Here is a 13,532-nt window from a genome sequence, read left to right as displayed (position 1 = left end):
TTGTGATACTGCAGATAGCAGTAACCGTAAATCTGTAATTTGGGTGGTTGTAAGTGCGAATGTGAAATAAAATTCGCTATATCAATTACATCGTGAAGTTATTTGTCGCGATATACGCCCGATACGCTACAATATATAAAAATTTGTTAAGATTTATCATTTTATACGTCTTAATTCAAACTCGCGTACTCTATCATTCTTCCATTATGGGAGTCGTTCTTCCTATATTTTATGTATACTGTGTCTTGTGATGTGTCCTTTTTTGGCTGCGTGCGTTGTAACAAATTTTAATATATATAAATTTTATTATAGTAAATGAAGAATATACATTTTAAATAATTTTATAAACGACACATGGCGAACAGTGCAATAGCTTAACGTAAATAACACACCTGAGGATGGCACAGTGATGCCGAAACATGTAGTGAAGTGACATGTGAGATTGAGTGCACTAGAAGACGGCCAATACATACATATCATGAACGAGACTTACCTTCTTCGATTTCCGCAAACAATTGTTCGCATGCAGCAGTTTTCTCAGCCACTGATATTTTCTTTATTTCCAGTTTGGCGTTAAGCTCTTTCAACTTTTCGGAAGCTTCCAAGATTGTATTCATCCCGCCTCTCAGCCGCTCACACTGCAACGCAAATTTCATATAAACCTATAACTGTTATTTAACTGCTAGTAATACGAAACATTTCAACACACAGTACACTTCATCGCAGTGGAAAAAACCTGGCTGTGACTGAAGACTGGGAATGACACGCCCTTTGCTCTATGAAGCTTAGAATTTCGGAGATACGAACAGGTTATTGTCCCAAATTTCGATTGTAATCCTTTCGTTCCATACTCATGACACTGCTAATTTCTTTAGACGAAACGCTAAAAGTCTTTTGGTACCGCAGCCAGTACACAATGATCTATGCAGACAATAATTAAGGCGTCCTACATATAGCTTGAAATAAACAACACAAGAATGTGTTTCAGATGAAATGTATAGGTAAAATTGGATAGGGAGACAGATGGGCCCTAGTGCCGATGTAGGTGCGGTAGCTAAGATGACAATTCCTGTCCACGCCGGAAATAGAACTCTGGGCGTAAATCAAGTGACCAAGTAGTATGAACAATAACAGAAAAACTCTCAAACTATGATACACGTATAATACAGCTTTAATGAAATAACTTGAACGCTGACCCTGTTCTTCTCGTTGTTAGTGATGCTTCAGAACAAGCATATTCAAGTGTGTGAGTATGAGGAAGTACAAGAAAATATTTCTACAATTGTCTGAAGTAAACTTCTTCACACTATTCGAGTGCCGATAAATTTGTGGCGTTTTTTCTCATAGGCAATTTATCTCCGAATTTGTACCTAGGTAACTGTTGTCAGTTTTGTTATTTTAATCAGGTAAATTTCCACGTAAGGAGTCGCCGAAAACGACGAATGTTTCATATGCACGATCGAACTGTTTGTATACCAAGGCTGGTAACAGGGCTGCACTTATGTAAGTACATTTGTAACTACGCCCTCTTAAATCGCAAACTTTCTTCCCTAACCTGGGCTTTTATGAAAATGTTCTTCTCGTCCAGAAGTTTCAAGTACGTGTTGATGAAGTCCAGGTAGTGTTTGGGCGTCACATAATTCCTTCTCCGCAGCTTCACAAGAAACCCCCGTGTGTATGCATCAGCACTGCTGTGAACATGGGCGACATGCTCCACAATCGTCTTCCGGAAAGGTTCCGGGATTCTTGGATTCTGAAATAAGTAATGAATAGGGATCAAACAAGAAATCTGTTGACTAATCATATATTCATGAAGGAACAAATGGTACGGTTGCTTGCAATAAGAAACTAACACAATTCGAGTTTCCTACCAACAGCAGGGTCTACAAAAAATAAATTTTCAGGATCTCAAGGTGGCAACTATTCAGATGGCAGTCCCTTGGGTTGCGAGAGCTTGTAGTGTTATACGTAGATATCGACAAGTCAGAGGAAGGTGTTTTATTTTCTCCAGGTCCTGAAAACAGGGGTAAAATTTCCCTCCGAAATATTTTTTAACATTTTAGACAATTACATAGTGCCGCCTTCCAAAAGATTGTTATTACATATCAGGGGCTCTTTCCCCGGGGGTAAAGCGACCGGGACGTGAAGCTGATCAGTCACCTCCAGCTAGTGCCGAGGTCAAGAAAATGTGGATTTATACATTCACTCCCCTATACGCTTTCATGGCGTAGTGCTTAATTTGTTAAGCACAAGGACAACTTTACTTCTTTATTTCTTTTACTGTTACAGAAATATATGTATCAGTCTAATGACAGCATTGAATTTCTCCTTCTTAGGTTTAGAGTACTCTTACATATAGTCGATATTTTGTACTTCTTATGGTATGATATATGTTCTTGTACAACGGATTTTTATGTAATTTTGGTACGAACATCATGCCAGCAGCGACAAACCACATAAAAAACAGTCGTATTGCGGGGGGCCACAATTACATATATCATACCATAAGACATACAAAATATCGACTATATGTAAGAGTACTCTAAACCTAAGAAGGTGAAACAATGTTATTATTGGGCTGTCGCATATATTACTGTCACAGTAGGCTATAGCAACACAATGTTGCCTCCGTGCCTAAATATCAATGTTATGAATTGCGGACTCTAAGCAGAAGTTTATTACCTCGGCCAAGAAGACGCTAGCAACGGCCAAAAGCGCCTGCTGAGGCCAGGGAAAGAACCAGTCAATACTCGTGTTGTTGAAGAGAGCCGGGAACTCGCGGCAGCGGTTGCGGAGAATGTCTGCAGAAGGCGCTGTGCACAGTCCTACATGCAGGTTGTTGTTGCAGACTGTTGTGAAGAACCGCCACACTGCCTCCCTGCAAGAAACGGCAGGTACATCGAACTGGATAAAGTTCAGAGAATTGAGTTTCAATGAAGACTTTGTCTAGAGCTTAAAAAGTACATAAGCTACAGTTTTACATATTGTCTTGAATTAACGTGAAACTTAAATAAGATCTAAAAATTTGTTACGATGGTACAGTAGTACAAATATTATGTTTTTGGACATTATCCGTCGTCTTGTTTTATCTAAAAACCGTCACGTACATTTTTCAAAACACAACGTTTCGGAGACTGGATTCTACCTCCGTCTTCAGGTAAAACCTACTCAGTTGGGCCCAATCGATAGAGACGGACTGGACTTGAAGGGTTTAGGATGACGTACTGATGTTGCCACGTGTCATACATTAATTCCTTTGCACATAAATGGTTGAAGATAGTGAATAAAATATTTACAATTTATGCGACCGAGGAGTAAGTGGATAAACCAGAGAGCATAAAGAAAAGAGAGAAAGGGAAACTGGAAACAGACTATGACAGATCAGGAAAGAAAATAAAGAAGAATGGAGAACATTCTGTTATTAGATTAGCCACTCTAAATGAAGATGGCCCACTGTAAATGAAAGATGCAACGCTGTATTCACCTTGTAACTCCAAAACCCGCGTCCTTTGAAGTATTTCGAATAGATGCACAGATTTCTTCCTTTTCGTCATCAGTGAACAACGCAGGAACCATTCCATTCAGGAGCATGTTGTTGATTGGATCCAGAAATCCTGAAAAACAGACCAACAGGTATTAACGGCAGTAAATCGGCCTGCAAGCCAGATCAATCGGCCCGAACATCCAGCTCCGCACGGTAATTAAGAACATAAAATTAGAAAGGTTTTAATGCGTGTACGAGTATAACAATAATTATTAACTGCTGTGACTTTCTTCAGTGAATTTCTGTATAAAGGCCTGTTCACACTGTACGTATCATCATCGACAGGAGGGGAAACATCATCGGAGAGACAAAATATTGTAACATGGATGGCCAGAGCGTTGCTAAGCAACGGCCCGGTAAACAAACCTCAACAATAGAGAGATTGTATTCTATGGGGTCCGCGCCACGACCATTGTTGTGTAATGCTTCGATAAACACATTTCAACAATGGAAGATTGTGTTTTCCGTGGGGTCTGTGAAAAGGAGTTGCGTCAAAAACGAACGGCGCTACGGTTCATTTCTGAGTTCTGAGTCCTCGGTCGAAGATAGCCACGGGAATTTTGTCGGCCTGTGAAGACTTGGGTTGTGCTTTGAAGACTTATGTGTGCTGTAGTGCAGTGGGATTTGGAGTGTGAAATTTAGTGAGATTTTTATAGTTCCTGCGTTATAAATCCGTTACCAGGAAACGAATAGTGAAGACTAGTGCAGATAGACTGAGAAAATTAGTGTGAAGTGATTGTAAATTGTGTAAAGCAGCAATAATAACACAATTAAATGTAGTTAGGACCTGTAAGTTGTTAATTAATCCAATTACCAATCCAAACCCGCGTCTTAGTCACTGTGACACGTGACAATAACAATATTGATTAACACTTACGGCTATCAAGGGATTCACAGAAAAATGTGAAGGAATATTATGGAATTCAGCTTATATGATGCTCCAGTGTCGGTCTGATGTGTGCAGGATTTCTTTTTCCCCTTGGCACTACAGCCCCAGTCGGCCTAGGCCTACCTCCATGAACTCCGTTCACTTCGGTTTTTCTAGATCTTACACATTCGGTAGGACTCCTTGGGTGGGTGATCAGCTCGTCGCAAGGCCTCTACCTGTACATAAACACAGAAAAACGCACGCAAAAATCCATGCCTTGAGTGGGAATCGAACCCACGATCCCGGCTTCCGAGCGAGCGAAGACAGTGCATGCCTTAGACCGCTCGGCTACCGTGACCGGCTATGTGTACAGGTAAATGCAAAAAATCAACAAACCGTCTATTGACGGTCCATTTCCAGGCTGTGATATTGTGCACACTGAACAGAACTTATCCATAAAACATGCGTCGCCTTTTCGCAACCAGAAGATTAAAAAAAGATAACCGACAAACTAAGGACGATGACAAAAAATCTCAGGATAGCCCGAATTCACGATTCCTCATAACTTCATCTACTTAGCTCTAGACTTATCTAACCATAACACCTTCAACATAAGCTAACTTAACTCAATTGCATTCATAATATCAATTAACATACCCCAAAATTGTTAAACATAGCCAGCCTGGGCTTATACTGAACAGCCGTTAAACTCCAGATTCTTAACAATTTAACCGCAAACCGCAGTGCACTCAGTTCAGTCTGGACAAGACTTGCCTTCATCCGCGACCTGGGAAGTTGTGAAGAGGAATACTGTCGGCTTGTTGGCAACTCCAATCAAGTTATATAACTTCTTTAAGTCTTCCTTGAAGTTCGCCTCAGTATATCCCCTGTTCATAGTTATCTGGAACACTTCACAGCCTGAAACACGACGTTTCCCTCAATAATCATCAATACACAATAATCATGGCAAGATAATGGAAAGGGAAGGACCGTCAGCAACAATGTTTATGTAAATATTTTAATAAAAATAAGAAAACAAAACAATTAATTTCAACACAGTTTTACTGAGTGTCAAGAAGTATTCGTAAAAACCCATAATAAAAAATTAACTAACTTCATGGAGCTGAGCCCTTCTTGAGAAGCCTCCAGTCACGCAGCTACTCAAGAACTTTCCACCATTTCACGGAACCCGAAGGTTCATTACTGTGTTCACAAGAGCTCTCCACTGGTCCTTATCCTGAGCCAGATCAATCCAGTCCATACAATCCAATCCTATCTAAGATCTATTTTAACATTATCCACCCACCTACATCTTGGTCTGCCTCGTGGTCTCTTTGCTTCTGACTTTCCCACCAATAATCTATATGCATTCTTCTTCGCCCCATCCGTACTACATTCCTGTCCATCTCATCCTCATTCACTCGATCATTCTAATTATACTTGAAGAAGAGTACAAGTTATGAAGCTCCTCATTATGCAGTTTTCTCCAACCTCCTGTCACTTCACCCCCCTTTTGTCCAAATATTCTCCTCAACACCCTGTTCTCAAACACACTCAGTAAATATTTTACCAGTCCAAATTCAAAATAAAAAGGAAAGGAACCAAAGATTGAGGCACAGCAACAACGAAATACCGGATTACGGCCTTTATAATCTCATGTATTAAAATTGATACCCCTTGTAGTATTTTTCAATTTACGGTCAGACCTGGTACGAAAACAGAGATTCAGCCGTGCTGGGTTTGTCCTTGAGAGCACAGTGACCGTAAGGTTTACAACCGCTTGTTGAAGATTTCGATACGGCTCGCTCCTTACCTGCAGCGAATGCGGCCAGGCGCAACAGGCTCTGCTTCCCGCTACCCCCGACACCCACGACCATCACGTGACCCTTATGCATACGCAGCACTCGGTGTACTCTGGTGAGGTGCTCAAGAGCATCATCAAAGAGCACCAGATGAAGCCTGTTGTGCTTCTCGTTGTACTCCTCCAGAATCTGAGGCGAAGCAGAATGAGATAAGAGAATCCTGACAACTTTACGAATTGGGCACGTTCCCTTTATGTAGGGAACGTACTTGGACTTAATACGGAATAATATATATTACATAGTCGTGCCGCTCAAGGTAACCGAGCGATCTACGGCATATACTGTCATCGCTCGCTCGGAAACCGAAATCGTGGGTTTGAATCCCACAAAATGCATGGATTTTTGGTACATGTATATGTATTTATTCTGTGTCTGTGATGTCCTGTTTTTAGGTAGAGGCCTTGCGACGGGCTGATCACTCGTCCACCATAACTGCAAGGTATTAATGTGATATTTCACCCAAAGGACCTACCTCTTGGAAAAGGTAGTAAATTGCATCATAATCCAGAAGGTCTTCGTAGATTCGTGGTTCGCCTCCGTTCATAGCGTTCCTGTAGTCTCCAAAGAGTAGGGGGTCCCTCATGATATATTCCAGGTCACCAGGGAAATTCTCCTCCACTCTCTTCTTTATAAGTCCGTGCACTAGCATTTGGTCCTAAATAATGCCAAGTAGTTTTAATCCTTCAAACTAAACTCAAATTCCTCGACTGTATGTAACATACTACCCAAATAAGCCTCGTTATTTGTTATTTTCACATTTTACTGGCTTCGATTTTATTTTGTTGCCGACACAAACACATTATATAAACCTTGATGGCACGATAGCGTAGTCGGTATAGAGACTGGCTACGGGCTCGACGACAGAAGGGTCGGAGTTCGAGTCCCGGTAGGCTCAAGGAGTTTCTTTTTTGCAGTCGTCCATACCGGCTCTGGGGCCCACTCAACCTCCTACCCAGTGGGTACCGAGGGCTTTTTGTCCGGGTTTAAAGCGTCAGGAGCTTGAAGCTGATCACGTACCTCCAAAAAATGCCGAGGTCAAGAAAATGTGAATCTATACATCCATTCCCCCATACGCCTTCATGGCGTAGTGCTTAATTAGTTAAGCACAGGGATATCTTTACCTTTACTAGAGTACAATGCAAAGAATGCGAAATCATATTCTCAGTTTATGTCAATAATGTAGGCTCCGTGTACTCAACTTTAATTAAAAATTCAAAGTTTATGCAGTAGTTGGGTTGGGTTGAAAATGGGTGCTTAAATAAAACACGCAGAATCAAACTTCATGTTTCCATATGAAATAAAGGGAATGGCATGGGTTAATGGAAACGCTGACTCGATTCTTATTGAAACATCCTTTTGCCTATCTGCACTTCGTTCTAAACTGTGCTTAAGTGTTTTGCTTACATGCTACTAACAATAACAAACACATCAGAAAGCTGATCTCACTAGTCTGCGTTCTGTGCGCATACAGACATTTCTACAGTTATAGAATATTCCCTTTTGGTTAGAGTTCAGCGGGCCTGATCCTCTACATTTGCTTTCATGTTCAGTGCCGCTTAAGAGGACTTGTGACGGAAGAAGACGAAACTTTTGCGAAATAATCATGTTTCCTCGTTTTGAGATGATCATCTAGTGTGAAGGGGCACTGCGGTAGCGTAGGTGGTTGAGGCACTATGCTACAAGCCTGAAAGTCGTGGGATCGAATCCCGATTAGGCAATTGAGTGTTTTCAATTTACCTAATCCTTCCAGCCGCGCTATGGCCCTTGGGTTGACTCAGCCTCTAACAGAAATGAGTACCAGGTATATTCTTGGAATGTTCTTGGCGGTAAAGGGCGGCCGGCGCGTAAGGCTGACAACCTTACCGCCATCTATGAGCCGACTGTCTAGAAAATGTGGGAACCTCAACATCTCACAACTCTATGGGCCTCCACGGCCTGTTACAGGGATACCTTTATTTTTTTACTTTACTTTTACATCTAGTGTAGAAGCGGCTGAAAATCTGATGGTTGTAAACTTGCTGAAATTTAATTTCATAAATTAAGTCTAACGCCCTTTGTGTCTATATTTGGTATTAATCTCACACGACAGAGCGTGAAGTGGGTGCTAATGAACATAGAACAACAGAGAAGAACTTATCGCTCTTACTTTCCCTCAGAATGTTTCATTCTATATGCCCAGAGCATCAAAAATTTAAATCCATAATTATACCAATTACTCTACGTAGTTACTGATTTCGGTAAATATTATGTAGTACGGACCTCACGGACGAACCAGCAGTGTTTTGTTTCATGTAGTGGAGAGAAATACGAGAAAAATTAGGTTATGTTAATAGCATGAGGGCCGGTCACGGTAGCCTAGCGGTCTAAGGCTCCAAGCGGTCTTCGCTCGCTTGGAAACCGGGATCGTGGGTTCGAATCCCACTCAGGGCATGGATGTTTGGTGTGTATGTGTTTTTCTGTGTTTGTGTACAGATAGAGGCCTTTCGACTACCTGATCACCCGCCCAAGGAGTCCTGCCATATGTGTGAGATCTAGAAAAACCGAAGTGAAAGGAGAAGTTCATGGAGGTAGGCCTAGGCCCACTGAGGCTGTAGTGCCAAGGAAAAAAAAATAGCATGAAGGCTTATATGATATATGATGGGACTTCTGATAATTATCAGCAGATGTTACGCTAGTTATTACATAAAAATGGCTTGAAGGAATGTTAGTGATCTATCTCCATAAGAATTCTTACCTGTCTTGCTCCATTGGTCAATCAGTCTTCACTGTCAAACGCAAATCCGAACGGTATTCTTGTGCGACTGTCATATCATTGCTTACAGGCTCCAAAAAATAAATAAAACACTGAGAAACAAAACTGTCATAGTTTTAAGATCTATTACAACACAAAATTACGTGAGACTACATTTGATGACAGTAATAAAGCTCCCATCTCAAAAACTATTACGGCCACCCTGCTGATATTACTGAGGCAAAAAGGTAAAAGGTAAAATGTACGAGGTTTGGAACTTTAACAGTGGCAACTATTTATTTACAACTGATACAAAATAGATGCATGTTTCGAAGTTCTACTGTCCTTCAGTGTAGTCACCAGCATTGAGAACAACCCGTTGCCAGCAATGTAGAAGCCGTTGGATACCTTTAGCAGCGCCTGTTGTGTTGATAGTTCGAATGGAGCGTTCTACTGCCTGAAGAATCTCTGAACAACTCGGAAGCGAAGGCCACAAAGTGGTTCCTTCATCTTAGGAATCAAGTCAAAGTCACAAGGGTTAAGTCCGGGGAGTACGGTGGATGGTACAGCACTTCCCAGCCCCATCGATCAAACAAATCAGCCACAGCTTGCGCTGCATGTGGCCAAGCACTGTCCTGCAAAATGATGGGTGAGTTCTGCAGAAAGTGTCGCCACTTCTTTCTCAAAGCTGGTTGCAGGTTTTGCTCCAAAAATAAACAGTAATACTGCGCCTTGACGGTCTGCTGTCGGGGAACGGTATGCGTTAGGATAACACCATCACAGTCGTACACGAGAATCACCATAACTTCCACATTTCTGGGGTTCTGACGAACTTTTGATTCTCGTGGTGACCCGTGATGACGCCATTCGTTCGATTGGCGTTTCATTTGTGGCTCGTACGATTTGGCCCATGTCTCATCCAGCGTAATGATACGGCGTAAGAAAGCCTCTCCTTCACGCTCATAGCGCTTCAAGTGGTTACGAGCAGCGTCGTATCGTAGCCATTTCTGCATTTCCGTCAAATCATGCGGAACCCATCGCGGTGCAATTTTTCTCATGCCCAGGCGTTCCTTCAGAATGTGAAGCACAGACGTATGCGCTAATCCTGTCTCTCGGGCCAGCTCACGAATCGTATGGCGTCGATCACTCTCCAGTAACGCGGAAAGAGCATACGTACACTTCTTCCTCACTGACACTAGGAAGTCCTGGCCGACGCACGTCTGCCACATTTTGGCATCCCTCGTTGAAGGCTTTTACCCACCTTGCCACTGTTCTGTAAGGCAATGCAGATTCCCCGCAAGCCTCTTGAAGACCTTGATGACACTGTCGTGCTGTACGGCCTCTGGCACATTCAATCTTTATCCAACTCCGTTGATCCTGTTTCGAAAACATCGTGACAACCCTACATTAGACCGCCAGCTAACACGAGGCTCTGTTCTTCTCGTCATTGTGCATGCGCGTGATGTGGGAAGGAGAGTCCATTTGGTCTGAGGTAAGATGGGTATGTAACTAACGTGTAGTATAAGGGACGTTATTTGATACCTTTACATGGCGTCTCTACAGCAGTGTTGCCACTATTAAAGTTCCAAGCCTCGTAAACCTCTCCCTGTGAGAGGCCGTGAAGTCCCATATGATTGTGAGAAGTTGAGGCTCCCACATTTTCTCTAGACAATCGGCTCACAGATGGCGGTAAGGTTGTCAGCCTTCCACGCCGGCCGCCCTTTACCCCCAGGAAGATCCCAAGAATATTCCTGGTACTCATTTCTGTTAGAGGCTGAGTCAACCCCAGGGCTATAGTGCAGCTGGAAGGATTAGGTAAGGAAAAAATTCTACTTCCTCGGGACTCGAACCCGCGACCTTCAGGCTTGTAACATAATGCCTCAACCACGTGTCCCCATTATTGACCGTAGTAAATCTAAAAAATACAAAAGTGGAGTAGCTTCTAGTAACACGACTTTCTTACCGTGTTTCATAAAAACTTTTCAATTTGTTCAAAAGCTGTTAGGGAGAACATACCACGTATGCAGTATACTGGCATAGTTTCGCCGTAAGGGGTATATTTACTTAGAATTAATGAACTTAGGCTAAAATTCCTCCATAATATTACAGAAATAACATATATTAATTAATGTATTGTTCTAATGCAGATTACAACTTCATTAGTACCCCCCTTCCTCCACTGTCGGCGCACAATCCAGCATCCCCCAGTACCTTTATTTTCCGCCCCCTTCATGCGGACCACAGTCCCCATAACTTAGTAAGAGAGCACCTACCTCCACGCTGATAAGTCGGTCGCAGATTACCCTGGTGAATTCATTTCTCCACGCTCTGACGAAAAGGCCCATGGACTTCATGTACTCCGAGGTTGTAAGAAGCATGCCTGCGCATATCCGGGATAAATCTCGGAGACTAAAGATGTAATGAAACCTTGACGGCGTCGGAGGGAGTTGGGTCATCACAGCCTGAAAATGTCAAAAGCATCTTCTAGTCACGAAGAATAGTAGAATAGTAACAGTAGGAGTTGACTACCGGATTAAACTTAGTTTCTACTAGGAAGGTGGCACGCGGTTGGTTGAGGCACTATGCTACAAGCCGGAAGATCGCAGTTTCGAGTCCCGATGAGGTGGATTTTTCAGTTGACCTGGTCCTTCCAGCCGCACTATTGCCCCAGGGTCGACTCAGCCTGTAACAAAAATGAGTACCCGGAATTTTCCTGAGGTGTAAAGAGTGGCCGGCGCTTAAGGCTGACAACCTCAACGCCATCTGTGAGACGACTCTCTAGAGAAAATGTGGGAGCCTCGAGGTCTCACAATCCTATGGGCCTTCACGGCCTATTACAAGGATAGCTTTACCTTCACCCTTTATCTACTAGGAGGAATTGAGACGAGATGAGAAATGCGCTGAGTCGCCGGGTGCAATCCCAGAACAGTCCATGTAGGATTTGTGATGGTAAAAAGTGGCACCGGGCCTGGCTTATGTTCCAGTTCTTCCGTTCTCTCCCTTCGGGCATCGTTTCACCAACATAACACTCTAATATATTATCATTCATCACCATCTGATTGCTGACACAATAGGCGTATTTAAGGGAACAGTAGCAACTCACTTAAAATGCTGCGCCTCACCTTGTATAAGCCGAGTGTAATTTCAACAACAATGGGCACGACTGCACGTATATCTTCTATGAAGCCTTCAGTGTGACCAATCAGGATGGACCTGTAGATGTGCTTGACAGCGTCGTCAGATGAGGAGGTTAGATTAAAGCTGCAGAACGTGGAAACAAAACGCGGGTCCAATTCATTCCTCCCTCCTCCAGCTTTCCCCATCGCCGCAAAGAAACCTGCACAGGAAAGCAGAGCAGTATCGGCGTATCTGTCCGACCATTTAGGTACTTAGCGACAACAGTGTAGGGGAAGTCCCTCTGGAGCGAGACAATTGCTAGGAGAATATCGTAACATCACTGTGAAAGTTTACGGTTCACGGTAAATGGCGTGTTATCATCCAATTTAATTGTTTATTGCAATAAGCGCAAATGTTTAAAGCAGTTGTTCAGGCAGGCTGAAAGAACTCATCTCAAGTCATTATTTATTTCCGTGCTTACTCCAGAACCCGAGGCTAATTGCAAACCAACAACGGGCACACAAATAGAAGGCAGGACAAGGTAACTTGTATCACTTATGCAGCGTCTACACGAGCGCATAAATGCGTCCGTTGTAACGAACGTACTTTATGACGGACGTTGCTGAGGACACCACACAGTTGCAGAATGCGGTGCGTAGTTTTTGTCTGCAATGGAGCCAGAAGAAAGCGTAGCATTCGCCTCTCTTGTTTATTTCTACAATGGACGTCACGACGTTCGTTACAACGGACGCATTTTGTGCGCTCGTGTACACGCTGCCTAAGACAGCAATTCCATTAGCGTATTCATGTCAACCGTTATGCGGCAACAAAAAAATGTACATATACAATACTGTATGTGTAAGGCCGCGCCATAGCTCAGGCGGTTAGTCGCTGGCTTCCCATCGAGGCGGCCCGGGTTCGATCCCGGGTCTGGTCAAGTGGGATTTGTGGTGGACAAAGTGGCGTTGGGGCAGGTTTTCTCTGAGTACTTCTGTTTCCTCTGCCAATCTTCATTCCATCAAATTCTCCATCATCATAACCACCAGGGGCAGGCTACAATATGCCAATCAGTGGCCGCCGTGCCGAGTGGACCCAGTTGGACTCCATCCCCAACTAAGCGAAAAAAAATTACTCTATGTGTATATACATTCATCTTAATAAAATTAATATTTTAAGAAATATGGTGTAATGCCCTAGCGGCGCAGGGGGGAATGGAGGTATCCTTCCCGCTGCCGCCGCTGTAATGCCGTGGTGCAGGGGGGCGTGGAGTCAGCCTCCTCTGCTACCACTGTAACGCTGCAAGTAGGGGAACGTGGAGTTACCCCTCCTCGCCTCTACTGGTTAGGTCGTAACTGGTACTACTGGTAACGTCGTGCCGTCGGGGGTGTGCAGGTACCCCTCCTTGCCTCC

The 13,532-nt window shown here is 43.3% G+C and overlaps 1 protein-coding gene across 1 annotated transcript in view; it reads right to left on the bottom strand.

The window, feature by feature from the left end:
• Nucleotides 1-13,532, bottom strand: part of LOC111864824 (dynein heavy chain 10, axonemal) — a 136,110-nt gene that overhangs the window by 44,492 nt on the left and 78,086 nt on the right. The window contains exons 43-51 of the mRNA XM_033751598.1: nt 12,128-12,342; nt 11,279-11,467; nt 6,747-6,929; nt 6,226-6,403; nt 5,187-5,330; nt 3,485-3,614; nt 2,683-2,878; nt 1,556-1,753; nt 494-638 (exon numbers count right to left, since the gene is read on the bottom strand). Of these exons, the coding sequence (XP_033607489.1) occupies nt 494-638; nt 1,556-1,753; nt 2,683-2,878; nt 3,485-3,614; nt 5,187-5,330; nt 6,226-6,403; nt 6,747-6,929; nt 11,279-11,467; nt 12,128-12,342 (1,578 nt within the window). The remainder of the gene's footprint in view (nt 1-493; nt 639-1,555; nt 1,754-2,682; nt 2,879-3,484; nt 3,615-5,186; nt 5,331-6,225; nt 6,404-6,746; nt 6,930-11,278; nt 11,468-12,127; nt 12,343-13,532) is intronic.

The sequence above is a fragment of the Cryptotermes secundus genome, unplaced genomic scaffold, assembly GCF_002891405.2.
Source record: "Cryptotermes secundus unplaced genomic scaffold, Csec_1.0 scaffold1769, whole genome shotgun sequence".
Lineage (NCBI taxonomy): Eukaryota > Metazoa > Arthropoda > Insecta > Blattodea > Kalotermitidae > Cryptotermes > Cryptotermes secundus.
This window is presented reverse-complemented; position numbering and strand designations above follow the sequence as displayed.